This window comes from Pygocentrus nattereri, chromosome 2, assembly GCF_015220715.1.
Source record: "Pygocentrus nattereri isolate fPygNat1 chromosome 2, fPygNat1.pri, whole genome shotgun sequence".
Taxonomy (NCBI): Eukaryota; Metazoa; Chordata; class Actinopteri; order Characiformes; family Serrasalmidae; genus Pygocentrus; species Pygocentrus nattereri.
Window position 1 is genome coordinate 32,103,643 of NC_051212.1, and position 21,499 is coordinate 32,125,141.

The 21,499-nt window shown below is 38.0% G+C and overlaps 1 protein-coding gene across 5 annotated transcripts in view; it reads left to right on the plus strand.

Annotated features, from left to right (window-relative positions):
* Positions 1 to 19,303, plus strand: part of rgs12a (regulator of G protein signaling 12a) — a 47,332-nt gene extending 28,029 nt beyond the window's left edge. For 4 of the 5 annotated variants that reach the window (XM_017718860.2, XM_037535141.1, XM_037535150.1 and 1 more), the window contains 15 exons: positions 839 to 857; positions 3,142 to 3,311; positions 3,435 to 3,527; positions 4,836 to 4,979; positions 5,396 to 5,578; positions 5,743 to 5,884; positions 6,165 to 6,247; positions 7,343 to 7,540; positions 8,395 to 8,468; positions 8,988 to 9,114; positions 10,243 to 10,339; positions 11,763 to 11,833; positions 12,615 to 12,726; positions 13,331 to 13,783; positions 18,127 to 19,303. In XM_017718860.2, coding sequence (XP_017574349.1) covers positions 839 to 857; positions 3,142 to 3,311; positions 3,435 to 3,527; positions 4,836 to 4,979; positions 5,396 to 5,578; positions 5,743 to 5,884; positions 6,165 to 6,247; positions 7,343 to 7,540; positions 8,395 to 8,468; positions 8,988 to 9,114; positions 10,243 to 10,339; positions 11,763 to 11,833; positions 12,615 to 12,726; positions 13,331 to 13,783; positions 18,127 to 18,404 — 2,244 coding nt within the window. In that variant the 3' untranslated portion in view covers positions 18,405 to 19,303. The remainder of the gene's footprint in view (positions 1 to 838; positions 858 to 3,141; positions 3,312 to 3,434; positions 3,528 to 4,835; positions 4,980 to 5,395; positions 5,579 to 5,742; positions 5,885 to 6,164; positions 6,248 to 7,342; positions 7,541 to 8,394; positions 8,469 to 8,987; positions 9,115 to 10,242; positions 10,340 to 11,762; positions 11,834 to 12,614; positions 12,727 to 13,330; positions 13,784 to 18,126) is intronic. The other variant, XM_037535145.1, reaches the window with a different exon arrangement.
* The last annotated feature ends 2,196 nt before the right edge of the window (positions 19,304 to 21,499 follow it).

Below are 21,499 nucleotides of genomic sequence, written 5' to 3' on the forward strand. Positions count from 1 at the left end.
ACATCTGAGTCAGTACAAAGTAATTCAGTGTGGTTTGATGTGAAATGCTCCATTCAAGAGAAACTTGTCAAACCAGTATGTTTCACACCACTTTTAATGACTGAATTATTTAGAAATGTTAAAAAAAACTGTTGGAAACTGTTGTTTTAATGCACTGTTAAGACCTTTTTGTCCTGAAAATGTACAAAAACAAACTTTCACCCCTTCACACACACAAACAAACACTTTCTTACTGACCTCTGTTTGCCATTATGTAGATTTGAGAAGAGAACCATATCTGGGCCTGATTTAGGTCTGTTACCATATGCTAGGTACTTGTTCAAATGTTATTTCTACATGCTTTCCCTCTCTTTCTCTCTCTGTTTTGTTAAATCACAAATGCACACCCACAGTAACAGTCGTGTTACTGGAACATGACAGATTTTATTGCTTTTGAAGTGCTTGCCCTTTCTAAAGCCCTTTCTTTTAGGTTCCAACAGTCTGTGTGTGTGGGCGGGGGGGTCATTTGGTGATGTGTGTATGCGTGTGTGGGTGGTACCCCGAGCAGAGGTGTGAACAGCTGTGTGTAAAGCCACCAGGGCCCATCCACAGCTACACTAACAGGCCTGTCTGCAGATGCCTTTGTAAAAACCCTCCCCTCTCCACAAACACAGCACACCCACTCTCACACACAGTCAGGATGAGGAAGGTTGTGGAGATGTCAGGAGGAGCTCCCTGCAGTCCGGCCGTTTCTCATTTCACCCCTCTGTCTTCTTCTCACCCAGCGCTTTCCTCTCCTCTTTCCTCCCAGAGTCAGGATGACTGTTTTTCATTCATGTCTTTCTTTGTTCTTTTTCAGTCAGCCGCATCGGACGGTGGTGAGTATTTGCTTTTTAAAGTCTCACTCAGTTGTGTAATGATACAAAGATTATTTTTGATCTACATCTGTGGTATGGGGTAGGCATTATGACGTGTATTGTTACTGTGATGCAAAACATGCTTCTCTGAGGATATTGTGGATATCAATATTTAAGGCACAAAAAAACAACAGTATGTTTCGTTGTAAAGAGAGCATAATTAGGCCTAGTTTAATTGGATTTAGTGTCGTTTGTGAAATATTGATTAAAACCACTGTACTGTAGTTTTTTGACAATATTGTTAAAATATAGTACCACTAGTTCTCTCTGTTCCAACTAATCAAGCCAAAATATTATGATACTTATAATGTACCTAGAGACTGTCATTAAGTATCGTTATGTTATATTTTTGCCATATCACCCATCTCTTTATCATTCAATTCAGCAAGCTCCAAGAACTGATAAGACAGACTGAACAGCTGTAACAACATCTTGTAGGCACAGTGTCATAGCTGGTTGATATAAAGTAGACAGAGATATACTGATATTAGTGCAGCTCAACAATATTGTTTTTAGCTTAAACGGTATTGATAGATAACAAAAAACACAGTTAACTGCAATGCACATCATTTGCGGAACTTTTAGATTGTTTTATAAGAATAGAAATCAATGTAAATATATAAAAATAGTAAGTTTCCCTTCTTGTAATGTGGCTTAAGTCTGTTTATCATTTACAGTGTAAAGTTCCTTTTGGTGTCATTTTAATGGAAGGAAACAGCAAATGTCAGGTTTGTAGGACATTCTGTCAGAAAAGTAAAAGTACTGTCAAGGCAAAGGTTCTTAAGCTTTATTAATGGTAACTCTACAGGAGAGGGCAGAACATTCTTAAATATTAGTGTAATATTGGAGCACTTCTATCTGTCCATTCATCATGATTTTTTCCCACAATGTAAAGGATAGCTGCTTTGCATAAGTAAAGAAGGAAATCAAAATTGGAAAAAAATGAGAAGACGTTTTTTTCACGTTTGAAAAGTAGTCTGACTTTTGTGACCGTCTGGTGCTACATGGTGTGTATTATATTGATAGTCTGAGATTGCCTAGTAGGATTTTGTGGTGATAGTTGTTTTCAGCATGTCATTAATGTACATTTTCGAAATGCTCTATTACACTCACTTCTGACCTCTCAGTTAAACTGCTGTTCAAGTACTAGCATGATGGCTTTTGGTTCCTAGTCCATGGAGTTTACAATGGCCTGCTCACTGTAGTGTTACCCAACATTTGTAGATGTTTATTTAAGCCTTTCAGTGGTCTACGGCCAAGGCCTTTTGGAGCTCAGCCTTTTCAGCAGTTGTAAACAGGCCGTAATATCAAGAATGAATGGACAAGGAACTGATTAGCATTTGTTAGAGGTTGTGACGATGGTATTTTGGAGAGCAGGGCGGGCTCTGTCTGTGCTTGTCTACAGACCTGTGTTTTCTACAAGGAAGACAAGTGATAGAAAATGACACACATCCTAACCATGCATGACTAAGACACATATAGAGAGGCTTGTGTATGTAAGATTATGAGTTTATATGATGTATACATTAGCAACAAGTATGCGGTTTGAGTTTTATGGCAAAAACGGATACAGTAATCATCAGCTGGTCAATGTTCTTTAACCCCATAAATTCCCAGGCTTACTACATACTAAGGTTTATTATTCAGTAACTACAAGGACTTCAATGCAAACTAGTTAAGCTATAGGTTATAGAAGTGTATAATAAAACTTTGGGCTAACTGGTGAGCCCTGGCCATGTATGGGGTTAAAGACTGATGATATCCACAGTATACTCAGAAAAATTGTATTGATTATAACAAAGACACAATTTGTAACAATGCCCATGTCTAGTACATTTTCAAAGTAATTTTATACCACTCAGACTGATACACATTACATGGCTTTGAAGACAAGCTCACTGTATGTCACTGCCTTTTCAAATGTCAAGATCAGATGGAAAATATTGTACAGAAACTATGAAAAAGAGCTTCCATGGCACTAATCTAGAAATTTAGCCTCTTAAACCATGGCTATGGACAAAAAGTTCAAAAGGTCAACACAGTCTGTTTCAGCACAGGCCTTCATCAAGAAAAGCTTTTTCATTTCTGAAAGGGGCTATGGAAATGCTTTTTAGATTTTTTTAAAAAAGGGCTCCTTTTTAAATAATCAATATCCTCCTTTAAAGTATTTTAAAATGTTTAAAATGTTATTATTTTAGTCTGTTTGGCCTCAGATCTTTGCTAATTTTTTCTTTGTTGTGTGTAGAGCGAGGTGGTATGGAGCGGCATGACTGCGGAAGTGTTAGCAGTTTGGAGAGTAATGGCAGTCTGCCCACTGTCCCCAACCACCACCGTCTCTCGGATCGCCGTGTTGCATCATGGGCCATCTGCTTTGAGCGCCTGCTCCAGGATCCTGTGGGAGTGCGCTACTTTTCTGTAAGTGCCAGCAAGTGTGAATTGTGGCTAGTCAGCTTCACTTGTCTTCACTGATGTCACTCTTCAGCAGATACCTGGTATTGTTTGCTATGAAAAAAAAAGCATTTCTATTTACTTCCGCAGGAGTTTCTGAAAAAAGAGTTCAGTGAAGAGAACATCTTATTCTGGCAGGCATGTGAATTCTTCAGCCAAGTTCCTGAACATGACAAGAAGCAGGTCAGTTATGTCAACAGTTAAAGGCATGACAGACTCTTTCAACTTGCTTTCTCTCATTTTTGACAACATTCAGCACAGCTGAATTTCCCAAGTGATCAAATTATGAAAGTGTTTATTTCCACCAAAGTAGCTGAACCTGTGAGGGCAGGCCTACGAGGCCTGTGATTCCAACAGGAACATGCACACACAGCTGTGCCTGTAGGAGTTATTGCAATATTTTAATGTGATTAGAGGGATATGTATTTGCTTTGGTGTATTTTCAGTATTTTTGCGTATTTCCCACAGTTACTGCTATAATAAGTACAATCATGCGAGAAAAATAACATCAAACGCTTTGTGTTTCACGTTATGAAGCATGCAGTATTCAAGTGTGAATTAGTTTGTCCTGTAGTGAATTCAATCCACTTAAAGGACCACATACTGAAAAAATGTGTGCTTTTTAGAGCTGAATCACTAATGATTTTGATCGGTCTATGTACGGACATTGGTCCATTTCCATCACTGACCAAGATTAATTATTTTGCATGAAGGTAACACTCCAAAAAATACTTTAAGACCTAAAGTACAATGGCTGGTTGCATAAAACATCTACCATAGTAAGTTTTTACCTGAAGATAAAGGACCCATATCCTACATTTTTCTTGTACTTATTTTTTCCCCCTTAAGTGCCAGTGATTTTTTTGGTTTTTCAGTGACACGGGCCCTTTAAATGCTCATGGGATAAATCAAGAAGTGAATTAAAATTTTGCAACCGTTAAAAAGTGTTGAAACCTAAACACAAGGGCTAATATTCGGATTCTAATTGTGGATATTTTTTCACTTTCCACTAAATCAATTCCCCGAAGAGATTTTACTTGGCTCACTTAAGGTAAAGGGGAAAACCTAAGGCCAGAATTGACTTAAAATGTTGTATGCTAGTGACCACAGGTCTTTTCTCAGTGAACCCTCTCAAGTAAAATAGGCTTCTCACAGTTTTCTCAAGTCACTATGTGAAGCACTGAAGGCTGGTTGTTTTTTTTACCATACGGTAGAAAAGAATGTTGCATAACTCTATAAAAAGAAAACATAAGAAATAAAAAAGAAAAGTGACATTTGACCATCCCGCAGTAAAATGATTCAGGTGCTGAACTACAAAATAACAAAGTCCAGAAGATCCAAAGCAAAAGAGGGCGGAGGCAGGTCACAGATCACCTGCGGTTCAAGATTAATGGAATATCTTCTTTAAAACAAGCAGGAGAAATACATTGTCTTGTTTTTCCATAGAAAACTACTGGTTTATTCATCATGCTGTTTTGTTGTTGTCAACAGCTATCCCAGAAGGCCAGAGAAATCTACAACAGCTTTCTGTCCAGCAAGGCCACTACACCAGTGAACATTGACAGCCAGGCTCAGCTTGCAGATGACGTTCTCACTGCACCACGGCCTGACATGTTCAAACAGCCACAGTTACAGGTCAGCCTGCCTGTACCCACACAGGCATACAAATAAACAAGCAGCATCTTTGATACTTTGTATTTAAAATAGGTCTTACAGACACATCCAAAAGTTTGGAGACCCCCAGTCAAATAATGTTGTTAATATTCTAAGTGAAGAGTGATATTTCTATTTGATAGTTCTATTTTAATATGTTGGGAAAAACAAAGTATTGAATTTCTAAGTTTAGCATTTACACTGATTAACTGTAAGAGTGCATTAAAATGTGCACAAGTGTTCTCTGTAGAGAATGTTAACTCATTTTAATTTAGTAATTAAAATGTTGTATGTAATCCACATACAACTGCATATAAATGTTGACTATTAATATATTATTATTATTATTGAACAACCAAAAGTTTAATCAACCATCCATTCCCTTGCTGTCTCTGTAGATTTTTAACCTGATGAAGTTTGACAGCTACGCTCGCTTCCTGAAGTCTTCGCTATATCAAGAGTGTATGCTAGCTGAGGTGGAGGGACGACCTCTCCCTGACCCCTATCAGGTGCCCTGCAGCCCCGCCCCTTCCAAGCACAGCTTCAACTCTGACCGCTCCACTTTGTCCACACCAAAAAAGGTAATGTTTTCATGGAAACTATCTTTTAGACATATTAAAGATAATACAGAGATATCAATATTACTCATTTAGATTTAAAATTGTTGAGTGGTTTTGTATGATTTAGTTCACTTTGATAATTATGTTCTTTTAATTGTTGTATTACTGCCTTGTTTGTGTTACAGGACCCACGCAGGTCCAGGACAGGCAGGTCGAGCGATGACCTCAGAGATGATTCCGATAGGAAAAATGGTATTTTCTCCTGGTACAGAAACCGCAGCTTTGGTAAAGGACCAAAGAAAAGAGAAATCACAGATTTTAATTATAGTAAGTAAGACAATCACATGTATGGAGTCCTCTATTTAGTGTTATATAGTTTAAGTAGTGTTCTATAGTGTCAGTGCTTAGTTTTAGTATCTTCATCACATAAGAGCTATGCAGGTCTTGATACATGTTTAGAATTTTTTTAATGAATAAATGTAAATGTTGGAGGTGTTTGGGGTGCACTCTGTGTTTTTTTGGCTTGCTTTGTGTTTAAAAGAGTCAGGTGTTTTGTATGTTATTTAGGTTATAATGTGACATTGTGGCTGTTTTTCTGTTTCTATAGGCAGTAATGGGCGGAGGGAATCTCAGGGGTCTCTGTCCTCCAGTGCCAGTCAGGAGCTCAACACATCCGCAGGGAGGAATGAGGTACCTACTGCACAGTGATCAGAACATCAGCATCGACTTTATGACTTAAGAATCTCACTTTGTTCATTTATTTATTTAGTGCAAGTGCATTTCAAAGGACAACACTAGTATTCTCAGATGTGAACATTGTGATTTCCTACATTGAGATCAGATTGTACCCAGCATAGATGAGATGAGAGTTCTGGAAATGTGACTATTGGACTGCACTGGTTGAACACAGTTGGTGGGGAGGCTGGGGGTGGTGGACATTTTTGTGACATTGGCAATTCCATTCTTTCTTACTAGAGTAATTGCTGTTTTATGAAAGTTGAAGATGATGATATACTACAACTAAACTTCTACTGAACTGCCTTTCATGAAGTTCTTTATTTATTCATTTTTTTAAAGATTTAAATAAAAAAGAAATTCCAGAAAAAAGACGTATAAACGCTTTGTGGAAATAAAGTCTAATTGGCAAAAAAGGGAAAATTCACCCCATTTATACTAACAGAAGGTCCTATTTGTGTGCATTTTTAACAGGTACAACTACATATAGATGCATATATTTTTCCTGTTGGGACACTTTTTTTTTCATTTTGAAATTAGCAGTTGCCCTTTACCTTGTCTCAAAGGTTCTGGATGAACGGACCAATGGAAGTGCTCCAAAATCTTGTTACATCTTGTTGTTATTGAAAGTTTTGCTTCACCTGAAAAGTTAGCTTTGTGGAGCACAGCGATGACGACATAACCATGTAATTACTGCCTGCAGCTCCTGTGTTGCAGCAAAGTTTATCAACCATTAATGGAAAGGCACCACTATCAGACCAGATATTATCTGTGTTGTTGACCAGCAATGAAATTGGCAGATGAATGTCAGAATTATTCGAAAGCTGGGACAAGGCTGCTATATCAAAACTGGTACAAAATAAGACTGAATTACACCAAGTGTACACACAGAGAGAAAGTTCAGTGTCAGTGTTGTAATACCTGCATCTGTAATAATTGCTATGTCAAAGCAGGCCTGAGGCCTTGGAACACTTTAGTACTTTGTAATGCATGTTTCATTAGTCATGTTGAGCCACAGAAGTGACTTTTCTCATTGTATGTTTGTGTCAGTGTGATCAGAGGACCTCCACATGGGAGCGAGACAGGGAGAGGTTGAGCAGGTCATGTACAGTAACGCTTCCTGACGGCTCCAGCTGTTGTGTGCCTCTGAGGCAGGGGGCTTCCATCAGACAGGTGCTGCTGGAGCTCTGCCAGAAACAACACATCAACCTTGCTGCGGTCGACCTCTTCCTCATCGGAGGAGAGAAGGTACAGGAGCACTTAAATACACTAATACTGATTGTGTTCCAGCAGTTACATCCACTTATGTGCTGTTAGTTTTGTTCAGCCTGTAACAAACTTATAACCTTTTTTAGTCTCCTCAAGAGGAAACCACTCAACGATAGTTCCAGTTTATCATGATGCAGTGATCTGAAGGTGTTGATTCAACCGCATTGATTTTGCAATTTTAGGGTCAGTTGTAATCAATTAGAATATTCAATGAAGCAGGATTGTTAATAATAGTATAGTAAAAGATAATGACGAATAATATAATGCTACAGTGTCACACATGGACAGATATGTGGATGCTCTGTCAGAACGTCTTGTAGAGCGAGGCTATATTAAAACATGATAACATGACAGCTTCTTGCAGTGTGTAACATTCACTTACAATATTTAGTAGAATTGTGAACAAATGATGAATGGTGGAAAAACAAACTGTGTATGTATCAATATTTCACTGAGGGGTCTGTAGGTGGTATATTTTTGTATGTAAGTCATGGAAAATTTCCTGGAATTTGTCTAAGAAAACTCCAGGAAAAAAGATTTCCTAAAAAGGAGCGGAAACAATGAATTTGGCACTTCTTGAACATACATGTGCTGAGAATGTAAAGCTCGATCTATTGTTTTATTACCTACATTTCACAACTATGTAATTATTTTCTTTAGTCATGGAACATTTAATGTATATGTAAAAATAATTCTGTCCTGTAAAGAATTGTGAAATTTGCAAATTCATACTTTATTGAATCATCTTCCATATAATTACAATCTAAATAAACAGGTCAGAGATTTGCACCCTGACTGATGATATCTTAAATCTGTTTTTTTCTTCTTTGAAGCCCCTAGTGTTGGACCAAGACAGCATGACTCTCAGTTGCCGAGACCTTCGACTGGAGAAGCGTACTTTATTCAGGTACATTCTATTAAAATCCATTTATATGCGCTATCTTAGAGCTGAAGTTGTGATGAATCAAGTTGATGGGGTAGGGAAAGTCCAGGAACAATAATAAAAAAATGTGCATTAAAAAGGTACAACTTATTGTGCGTTTCCCAAACTAAACAAATAGCTTTTACTGTTTACATAGGTTATGAATCAGTTAAATGTATTCAGGGAGGTGCAGGATCCAGATCTGTCTTGTTGCAGTACAGTTTAGGCCCTGCCTTGTCTTTTGAATCAGCAAGGAGAGAGTGAAGTTTTAGAACAGTAATACTTTATTGCATATGTTATTATATAAGAATAGAGCTCAGTTATTATAGGCTGCTCTTAGTGAAGGTGGAATGACAGCCTAAGAGCCATTCATCCATTCACTTTCCAGAAACATTTATTCCTGCTGGTTTATCCTAGTTTCATAATGCATAGGAAAGAGTATCAAACAGATACATGGCTGTGTACTTGTGCTATAAATATTTCTCGTCTGCCTTCTATTTTCAGGCTGGATCTGGTGCCCATTAACAGATCAGTGGGATTGAAAGCCAAGCCCACCAAACCCGTCGCCGAGGTCCTGCGCCCTGTGGTTGCCAAGTACGGCCTCCGCCTTAGTGACCTGGTTGCCAGAATAGTAAGTAATTCTGCCATGGCAACGTGCGTTTGTGGCAGTATTCACCACATTTGTGGCCAAACAAGGGTGGGGCGGTATGTGAAAGTACTGCTCTAGAATCAGCTTCCCCCACATTAAAAGATTCAGAAGTGGTTTCAGACAAAGAGCAGAACTGCTCTGAGATCTGTAAAAGTGAATGCTGATGTCATAGGGTGTGGTGGGATGGTGTGGGACCGACCCTACAGTGCACTGCTGTTTTCCTCCATTACATGTGAAATGGCGGTCATAGCAAGTCTGCTAAGCTTGAATTGAAGTTGAAAAATTGAAAGTTATAAAACTGTCAGACCACTGTCCAGAATTTAGACTGTGATGGCTACAAATATAGCCTACAGCTTGTCTACAAAACAGATGTTTTTTGGCAAATATTTTAAATAGAGCTTTTTTTTCTAATATAGATCATTCAGAATTATTGCTAAAAACATCTAAAATTTTAGCAGCACTTTAAAACTTTGATCTATTGTATGGCCTGACAAGTGTGGAGGACCAACACTGAGCAGCTATAGTTTACATACAGTACTAACACCACATGAATATTTCAGATTCCACTGATAAACACTATACATTTTCAAATTCTCATGATCTGTAATTCTGTACATGTCAACATTAAAACACAAAAACAAATAACATTATTAACAGGGAATACATATGTGGATGCTATGTTGTGTGTAGATGGGTAATAATAATGTAATGTTGTACAAGCTAGTGAGGTTAGCTGTTAGGCTACCTGCTTCACTAAATGCTATTGCGCACTGAGAGCGACTTTTTTTGGCACAGCTCAGTGTGCATCCAGTGCATTTTCACTTATGCAGTTGCCTTGTAATGTTGCGATATGACTGGTGTAGGACATTTAATGAAAAGAACTGAATAATATAAGGTCCTTCTTTTACAACCGTTCTGCTATCCCATAAAAAACTGCATAATTTCAAAAAGCAAATCTAAACCTCAGACTTTGAAAGTTTAAGTAGGAGAATGATGATTTCAACTTTTTTGGGTTGATTTGAACTTTGTAGCTCATAGTTGTGTTCATTACCTCTTACGACTGAAGTGTTGCAAGGAAGCTCAATGCTAACATTTCTCTCTGTTGTTCAGAGTGGAGAGACGGAAGCGCTTGATCTGGGACTGCCCATATCAAATCTTGACGGCCTCCGAGTAGTGCTAGAGAGAGCTGATCCAAGCTCTTCCAAAGGTATGTATACAAACTTAGAGATCATACACAGTTTGTATTTTATTCAATGCATATATCCTATGTTTTTATATGCACTGCTGTTCAAATGGTTGGCATCAGTCATTATATTTATCATTTGTGTCATTTTATGTAGTGTAGTTTTAAATATTCTAAGACAACAAAAGGTATTTTTAGGTATTTTATTCAGTATTTAATGTGTTTTGATTTATTATTTTTTCTACCTTAAGATTAGTCTTATGAGGCCAATCATGATCTCGTAAACCAGAACACACGTCTGTGGACAACTTGTCAAACTTACACACATGTTCATATTTATTTGGAGTTTTTGGTGGGATTTTTCAGCCGTGCTAATTTATGTTACATCCATAGGCTAATGACAGGCTGTCTGTCTATCAGTGTTGACAAGTGCACCATCTCCCCTTTGCTGGACCCAGTTTAGTGAAGCCTGGCCACTTCCTATTTCTCACATTATATAAAAAACACAACAGTGAAACACTAGAGGGCACCTACGAGCATGTTCTCAATGAATGGATGTGAACGGCGACCATTTCTAGCTGGTTTTGCAGGTCTTTCAATTTTGAAAAGTAGAAGGATGCCTTCCAGTAACAGTGAAATAAACTGAGTGCTGACTTGTGGCATGTACTTTGTGTACATGTCCTTTACAGGGCACTGGGTGATTCAGAAATTTCAAATTTAGTTTGTTACCACACTAATAAGTCATTAGCCCAAAAATCCTGGCCTGTTCCAGATGTTCTTATTACAAGATCATATCTAGCTCCACAAGACTACCTCAATATTTGATCAATACTTTTTTTATATGAGGCATTCTAAATATTAAATTTATTATAACTTAATTCTTGATGTTTTATGACTTTCTCAGTCACAACAGAACACAGTTCTATTTATCATTCTGAAATTTCAGCATTTTTTAGCTTCCTACTAATTATTTGTTACCTGAAACCAAGTTGTCATTGAAAACAACAGTGATTTTGAAAAGCAGTATTTGTAACTACCTATATGTTATAATATTTTTTCTAAGCCTAACCCTAAACCTCAATAATGTAAAGAAATTATTTTCCCTTTCAGTTTAAAAACATTGAACATGTAGTAAAGAAATAAATTCAGAACCATTTTGTTGGTCCTGATATTATAGGTTATCCCTATTTTTCTCTGTATGAAACAAATAGACTTACACTCATTATGAGACTCTTTGGTCTGGTATGTCAGTGGGTCAGGAGTGTGTGTCCTCCAAATGATAGGAGAGACACACTCCTACACACATTGGTAGCCTTGTGCTGTTCTAACCAGTTTCCTGGAATTAAGCGCGTATCATCACTCTTATGCTGATAAAGAGGTATATAACTACAGTGAAGGTCATCAGTAAAAGCTGTTTGATAAACTGTGCTTTGTTTCACTCTCAAAGCAGACAAGTCTAAGAAGATTCCCTCCAAAACCCCAGTGTCATCGCTCAACAATAAAGGTCAATCAACACTGGTAAGACTGAGTGGTTATGTGACTGATAATTATATTTATGTTAATGGAAGCTCTAGGAGTATTCTGCTGTCCAGCCATCTGTGTTTTTCACCATATATTTAATGTCCCCCATCTACTGTTTTGTAGCTCCTCACTGGTTTTACTGTTATATTTGCTTCAAAATGGTTAAAATACAGTACTGTGCAAAAGTTTTAGGCACTCAAGACACATTTTCAAAATCTGTTTATTTGTGTAGTATGTGTTTATTTGCTGAGAAAAGTGTTAATATTTGAATAAACAAAATGTATAGAATATTAATTCATATATATATATATATATATATATATATATATATATATATATATATATATATATATATATATATAGTGATTTTGTGGATGTTGGTGTGTTTGTTTAAGCATTTTCAAACGTCTCCTTGAGGAAGCCCAGTATTATATGTAGTTAAAAACAAACTCCTGGTTTGACCAATCAGTGCTTTATTAATTGTGCTCATGATGTAATTGATTATATTAACAAGTCTCTGTGGTGGCTGTGAAGGTGTCAAGGAAAAATATGGACCCAAGACATTCTTGTCACATTTTATTGTTTTTATGTTTATTTGAATTATGAATACGACTTTATTCTAGTGTATATTGTGATAAACTCACTGCTGAGGTCAATTGTTTAAAAATTTGCTTAGATGCCTAAAACTTTCACACAGTACTGTATACATACTAGCAACCTCACAGTGTCAATATTAAAGGCTGACCTGCTGCTTACTTTGTCACTATTGCGTCATCAGGGGGATCACAAGTCAGGTAAACCTGTGAAAGGTGATGGAGGAGATAAGCACCCCATCACAGAAACACCACAGAAGAAGAAAGGCATTAAGATTCATCTGGATGAAGCTGAAGGTATGGAATCAAATTTACTTTCTCCATCCCACTTTTCTTAATTAACAGCCAGAGCATTTGTCCTGATAGCAAACACTAAGAAATTCTGAAGTTCATGTCAGTATTCAAAGATTCTACTTTTCACATGAATATTTAATAATAATTTTGTAATGTAAAATGGAAGCATTTTCACTGGTGGAGTCCTCTGTACATGAATTTATCAAGCTATTAAAAACATTTTTGTATTTCGCTTGGCAGTCAAAGGCTACTATCAATGAACTATATTACTTGGTGGATATAATTGTTTAAAATACATGTTTTTAAATACTTTACTAGACATTGGTGTATTTCAACACGCTATTTTTTTGCTGTTTCATAAAAACAAAAAGCCACTCGAGGTGGTCTTTTGTGCCTAACAACAATCCACAATGTCACTGTAACGGATGGCCTCTGGAGGCTTATTGGTTTATTTTATGCCAGAGATCTTTTTCTTTCTACTGCATAGTTTACAGTGTAGTAATAATAATAATAATAATAATAAAAGTTTTGGTATATCAGGCCATTTGAAAATATTGTTGCCTTTACTCACTTTTGCTTCGTTTTCTCTTCGTGCTGTTTCTCTCAGAGTTTTTTGAGCTGCTGAGTCGTGCTCAGAGCAGCCGCGCTGATGATCAAAGAGGCTTGCTGAGGAAAGAGGATTTGGTGCTGCCTGACTTCCTGCGTTTGGACCACGACTCCAGCGCCTCACCATCCTGCTCTACTCCCACCTCCCAAAAACCTGGCCACTGCACCAACAAACCCCAACCTGCTGCTTCCAACGGACACCCGCACAGACCCGGCGCAGAGCCGGCCACCTTCGCCCCTCCCCTCTCCCCCATCCTACGGCCAGCACACCAAACCCACGGGCAGGATGGGGAAGGACTGGGTGACTTGACGCTAGTAGGGGAGGGAGATATCTCAAGCCCCAATTCTACCCTATTGCCCCCTGCGCCAATCCCCCCACCCCCACACGAAGGCAGTCTACCCGAGGCCAACTTTACCCCACCGCCGACCTGCGCTCGCAGTCAGCCCAGCTCAGGTATTTCTTCAACATGACTAGCTGTGTGCCCTGTGGTGTGTGTGCTGGTTGTTTGTGCATGGTGGCTGGTGTTTGTGCATGAATAACAGCGTCAGGAAGGGACACTTTAAACTGTAATTATATTAACATGGTCAGGTAAAATTGACATGCACTTTATTTTGTTTATCTTCATTTTTTTTTCAGAACAAACCCATGTAAATAATAGAAATGTTATAAAAGTGTTTTTACTAATGTTCTACAAACATCTGTTAACCCTTAGAAGCTGCAGTTATTGTCAGTGGTAACAAAAGCATGGAGTATAAATTCTCTCACTTGTAGCTCAGTGAAACTTGTGTTTCCAAGTAGATGTTTTTCATGATTATGATCTACAATTTTTTTTTACATTCTTGCCACACTGTTTTCAATTTTTCTAGTATTTACATTTTTAGCAGAAGTAAAACTCTCAACTTCTAATGGTTAACAGAAAAGGTTTTTTGCCTAGTGTATTTCAAAGATGCCATATATCGTAGATGCTAAGGATATTTGCACCTTTCATGCAGGTGTTTCCATGCTAACGCATCATGTGTAGTGAATCTGTGTTTTAAATATTAATCTTGGAGAACTATTTTTCATGCTTGTTTAATTATCTTAAGTGACTAATTAATAGCTATGTCATTTTACATCCTTCCTCCTGAACTGCAATTCAACAAAGCTGAAAGGTTGAGCCAAGAGGCTTCCTCTAATTACTGCTCACAGAACCTGTCACAGAATAAAGTTGTCTGAGACTTTCTAGGCTAAAACCAAACCCCACTCAATAAGTCATAGGCAGTCGTTATATGTTCACAAACAGCATTGTTGAACTGCAAGCCATCCTGCCTCCTCTGTAGATCTTTGTTGATTTTGTATGTGTCTAATAAACAGTAGAGGTGAAATCACACTAGACTGCCCTGTGATCATGTATAGTATCCCTCTTCTTAAATTCATTTCCACCTTTGTTGATCCCTTCATAGTTTCTTCTAGTCTTTTCTTCTATCTTTGCGTTTTGATTCATTTGTGCTGCAGTCATGTTGTGAGAAAGATGATGAGCTTTCCATTACGCTACCAAAATAAAATGTAAATAAAAACAAGATTCAGTGATGTGCAAATCAAACTATATATTTCATTGAAGATAGTACAAAGACAACAAATCCAATATTGAAAGAGAGAAATTGTATAGTTTTTTGGAAAATATATGCCCATTTTTAGTTTGACGCCAACAACACGTTCCAAAAAAGTTGGGACGAGGGCATGTTTACCCCTGTGTTGCATCACCTCTTCTTTTAACAACACCCTGTAATTTTGGGAACTGAGGAGACCAACTGCTGAAGTTTTGAAAGTGAAATGTTTTCCCACTCTTGTTTGATATAATATTTCAGCTGCTCAACAGTTCAGGGTCTCCTTTGTCCCATGTTTCATTTCATAATGTGCCAAGAGTGGTCTTTAGCCCAGGGGACACGGTGACCATGACTTCCAAAAAGAAATTCAAAATGTTGATTTGACGGGCCACAGGACACTTTTCCTCTTCCCTTCAGTCCATTTTAAATGAGCCCAGAGTAGGTGGCTGTATTTCTGGATCCTGTTTATATTTGGTTTCTTCTTTGCGTTTTAGAGTTTTGATTAGCATTTGTGGATCCAACAACAAACTGTTTTCACAGACAGTGTTTTTCAGAAGTGTTTCTGAGCCCATGCAGTGGTCTGCTCTACACAATCATGTCTGTATTTAATGCAGTGCTGTCTGAGGGCCCAACGATCACAGCCAGCAAATACTGGTTTTTGGCCTTGTCCCTTGTGTACAGAGATTTCTCCAGATTTTCTGAATCTTTTAATGTTATTATCTAGATGTTGAAAAGCAAGTTCTTTGCTATTTTATGTTGAGAAATGTTATTCTTGAATTGTTGCACTATTTGATCATGCAGTCTTTCACAGAGTGGTGAAGCCCTCCTCATATTCACTTCTGAAAGACTCTGGGATGCTTTTTATACCCAATCATGTTATTGACCGGTGTTTTTTTAAGCATTACCACAACTTTACCAGCCTTTCTTTGCCCCATCCCAACTTTTTTGGAACATGTTGTTGGCATCAAATTCAAAATGGGCATATATTTTTCAAAAAACAATTACATTTCTCTGTTTCAACATCTGTTGTCTTTGCAGCATTTGCAATGAGATATGGGGTTAAATGATTTGCACATCATTGCATTTTGTTTTTATTTACATTTTTCTCAGCGTCCCAATTTTTTGGAAATGGGGTTATGCAACAGTCCACTGAAAATTATTATAAGTCCAAGAATCATCAGTAAGTCCTATGTGATTCTGACGCATGCACAGACAGTTGCTTGTTGTTGCTCAGTAATGGGAATCACAACTCTGTTTTTGTTTGTGTTTTTGGAGAAATATGTGATTTTAAAGTTAGACACAGCACAAAAATTAGACTCATTCGATTCAACTGGACACAGACCTGCATTCAGGTTCAGGTTTTAAATGGTCGTGTACATCCTGGAGGGTCTGGAGTGCATTTCTACACAAAAATAATGCAGATTTTACTTGTTCAAATCATACAAAACTAATTGAAGTGTAGAGGTACAGTGCTGCCCCCATGTGGTTAGATATTCATTGTACATATTGAAAAGGCAATAGAACTGGAGTGTGGAACTGTTTCCTCTGCTCTAACATGCCAACGAAACATATGCACTTCAAGAAAGTGGTACTTTACTTTTAAGAACCATGAGTTCTACATAGAACCATTTACACACTTAAATGCTTCTATAGTATCAAAAGGGTTCCTCCACTGTTATAAATTAAAAAAAACACATTTTGGTACTATTTAGAATAATTTTCAAAAAGGTACCATGGAGAACCATATACCACACATTCTCCATCAATCTGAAGAACCATTTCACCGTTTTACAGATGTGTAGTAAAGGTATGTTTAAGAACAACTATGCAGGAATCTGGTCCTCCAGGACTACAGAATCCCACCACTGCAATAGGAGATCCACTTAAGTAAGATTTGGCAACATACTAAGCCAGTCAAATCAATATGAGGTATCCAACATGAGTAATTCAATGCTTTTTAATGCACTAGGGGAGTTTTGCTTTCTAATGGTTTTGCTCCTCCCACAGGCATGTACTGGAAACCAGAAAACCATCCAGTTTCAAACTTTTCAGAGTTCTTATTAAATTCAAGTTTGGACAAAAGTAGTGCACAAAAGAACAAATTCACTTGGTTGATTCTGAAGGGGCGCTGATCCAATCCAGTTGATTAAATGAGTAGGAGTAGTGTGCTCTAGCCCACATGAAATCTGTAGCCACTCTAGACTTTTGAGGTTAAGACTGGACACTCCTAAAGCCTAAAGCAGGCTAACAGCTAACAGCTTTATTCTTTAGTGCACTTTAAGCACGCAAGCTCCTCTGCTGCATCTGATGCCTGTCGCTACTTACTTTCCCTCCCACACCTCCTGAAAGTGCGCTACCAAATGGTTCCTTAGGACCCCCTAATGACAAAAGACAAATATTATCTCTCCTGCATGGGAAGAGGAATTTCACCGATTTTTCAAAAAATGTTGGCATAATTCAGTCCTTAAAATGTAAATTACGTCATTCAGAATGGTTTGATGTGAAATGGCTCATACTAGAGAAAGCTACTGAATCTTCACAGTAGTAGTGATAGTGACCAGACATCTAAAACACACTCACCACTATTAAGAGAGACACTGCTTTTGCACAAGCCTTGATGCATTATTTTCCAGCTGTTGTCAGCCACAGTCATTCTGTCCACAAACAGCTCGCTCTCTAACCAGCTCATGTCTTTCTCTCTGACCACACATCTATACACACCCCCAGGGCGGTTCCTTGCCCTGCCCACTAAAGAGTCCATAGCAAAACGGACCAAGTGCACTAAATGCTAGAGAACACATCACCCAAAATTAACATGCCGAAACATTTCATACACTCGCCACAGTATTTTTAAAATTGATTTATGGCAGAGGGCGTTTTGAGGCAACTGTTTTTCTGAGTCCTGTTTTTCAAAAGTACATACAAAAATGTGAAGATTCACTGATTGTTTTGGATTGTAAATAAAATGGCTATACATTTGCAAGCCCTGGTTCCCGTCACCACCACTGCACAGAAATTCTGAATTGGTAAGCTTCTCTGCAATGAATCACGTCACAACAAACCACTCTAAGACTTTGTTTAGCAAAAAACTGACTGAACTGACTAAAACTGAAACTAACAAACACACAGAATCTTATTATCCTGCTTGCTTTACTTTGCATTACTTTCGCCAAATTGCTTTCCACACGCTTAAACCTTTCTCTCTCTTAGGTACAAAGGGTGGAGTTGAAAATTTCCCTCCAACCGGCCACCACCAGGGGGCACCATGTCCTCTCTCACCAGCCCAGGAAGGCTTACAGTCTGTGGTGAAAAGGACAGGTGTGGATGGGGCTGGTCTGGAGGACAGCTTCGAGGGCTATGCAGCCGAGCTTCGTCATTGCCAGAGTAAAATGAGGAATGGCACTTACCCCTCCATCGACCCCACACGGCCCCTCAGCAGCCTGTCAGACAAAAACAACACAGTTCAGTACAAAGCCACATTTGTATGAAAATGGGCGTCAGGCTACGTAGTGGTGATTTCTCAGAAACTTTCGAGGGCACAAGTGGAGAAACTTCAGTGCAACAAAAGTAACTTTGTACAAATGTATTTTTAATTACATTTCATAACTTATTAAATAGCGGCTTTTTTTAGATACAGATCAACTAAGCTGTTATAAGAGTATAGGTTTCTCAGCATCCATTTGAAGCCTGGCCTCACCGCTTCCTGTTCATTTCAATGGAGAGCTCTGCTGTGGTGCATGATGCTTCTCAGTTCAGCAAAAACGTTAATCAGATTTTAAGTTTATGCAAATGAGCGCTGTTGTGTTTAGCCAATCGCTCAAGAGTAGGTTGGTCTTTGTCACAAACTCCAGACAGAACAGAGGCTTTCTCTCTTTCTCTTCTTTGAATTCATGACAGTTTAGTACAATAATTATACAGAGCTGTTGACAGGATCTGGAGGGAAGATGTTCGACTGGATAAAGTTTACATAGTTCAAGTGGGAAAACTGAAAGCATACAAAGCTTTAAGATTACTTGCTAAGGTAGCTAGCTTGCTAGTGAGCTTGAATGAGCTAACTTTCTAACTTGTCAATGACTGATGCATTCTGAAACTTCTAAAAACATAAAGGTCTGTACTTATTTTCTGTGCAAGCTTATTTGTTGCTTTATAATACATAAGAAACTGCACCAGATGTGTCGCCAGTGGCGAACAGAGGGAGCCGATGAGGTGGAATACAGCAAGACAAGATACAAGTGGACACGTATCATTATAGATCAATGTAGCAGGCGTGATTACAACCAATAGAACAGTTTACATCTGCTGTTAGAAATTTGAATGTGTATGAATTGTACATTGGAATAATTAATGTGTTAATAGCTGAAAATTAAAAGTTTTCAATGATTTTCAATCATTCTAAGAAACGGCCTTTCCCTTGACAATGCCTTGTCTAAATACATGTGCAATACCAACTTTGCATGTCTTTGCAAACATGAATTTAGATGCTATGAGAATTATTTTGAGTGATAATGAATTCCATGTGTTGCTCTTTTAATGTAGTCTGAAACGGTATCTGTGGCATTTCTCATTTATTCACTTGCCATTCATTTCATTTATACAGGGGTGAATTAATGCACTGACCCCAATGAAGGCATGAAAAATTAAATACAACTGTATATAAGTAAATAAAGCAACAACGGCATGGCAGAAATGAGCAAGAGTAAGTAAAACAGACAACTCTCATCTATCAGGTAGTTTAAAAGTATTTTAAGCTGACAAAGTAAAAAAATGTAGTTTAACTCTGAATTAAATATGCTACACTAACAGGGCATTGGTTTTAGCAGCTAAACATATAGATTATATAACCATGATCTAATACCAATAACACACACACACACATTTTCTAAGCCACTTCTCCCTCAGGGTCGCGGGGGGTGCTGGAGCCTATCCCAGTGGTCATCGGGTGGAAGGCAGGCATACACAATCACATACACACTCACACCTAGGAACAATGTAGCATGTCCAATTGGCCTGACTGCATGTCTTTGGACTGAGGGAGGAAACCCGGAGAACCTGGAGGAAACCCACGCAGACATGAGGAGAACATGCAAACTCCACACAGAAAGGACCCCGGTCGCCCGGCCGGGGAATCGAAACCTTGCTGTGAGGCAACAGCGCTACCCACCACACCACCTTTGTCTGTTTTCCAAAGAAAGACAATCTGTATTTCTATATTTTAAAAATCCCCATCAATTCTTGGTCATTTTTATGTAAAAACTCATTAATGTATGCAGTAAAGGATAGCCAGTCATCGATCCAAATTCACAAATATTTGCGGTTTTAAACAGGACCAGTAAAGTATTTTCTGTTTCATTAAAAGTACCAATTCAGTAAGACCTGAACAGCAATGTATGTTTTGTTCTCTCACCATTCAACACTAGTTTCAGACTTTAACATTTCTGCAAGAATTTACTTTCTGTAAATAGTTCATGACAGCAGTCACAGAGGAAGTAAATAAATTCATTACAGAATTTGGGATGGTTTTCAATGAACAAGAGCACGTTGAGTTCTATTAATAAGATCATTATGGAACCAACTGTGCACACTGGTAAAAGTGGATAGAAAGCAGTCTTTATTTAAGCCAGTCATGATCAGCAGGATCAAAAGCCTTTGGCCTGGTCTAAAATTTGACTGCAAAGTATCTAAAACATTATACTAAGTTATGCAAGAGAACATAGATAAGAAACTTTACAAAAATTATGTTATGATCTATTTAGGCCCAAGGCATTAACTGAGATATTAGTAAGACAAATAAACACAAAACCATCGTATATAAAGCACTTTCAAGTTGTGAGGCGACTGTTACAAACCCTGACCCTAAAATTTAAATTAGTTCTGTTCTTAGGTAAGAACAGAATCTACACACACATACAAGAGCACAAAGGTGTGCACAGTTCTGCAGTTTAAAAACACATCATGGATCTGACGTAGATTTTTTCTTAGAACCTTTCTCAAGTCCACAAAAATCTTAAGAAGATATCAGTGAATGAGTCCCAATCCTCCCCATATGGCATACTGCTACCGTCTAGAGTCCAGAGCGGATTATGTCACTTAAATTGTAGCTTCAATAAAAGTTTCATTAACATTTAGATGTTTTTATACAGTGCTGTAAATTACTTTTTAGAAAACATCTAGATCTCTCAGTTTATGAACCAACTGATAGATGTTTTTGAACATTAAAAGAGGCAGATCTTGATCCCTTTATTGGTTGATGATAAAATCTATGAATGGAAAGGTCATTTTTAAGGTGTATTTTGAGGTGAAAACTCAGGCAATAATTTGTGAAAACAATGCAGAAGAACAGTGCAGAGCAGCTGTGAACTGTGAACAGCTGTTCTTCACTGTCGGGATCTTATTCTTTTGGAACATTGTAGCTTCCAAAAAATAGAGGCATAAGAAAATGTGTATTCATCATTAACTGCTTAATCCAGATAGGGTCGTGGTAGCAGCTGGGAGAGCAGAGAATCCCAGGCAAACAATAATTGTACGTTTAATTCACGCACTGTTCATTTTTTTATTTTGTTTCAGATGGGTTCTCATTGTGTGT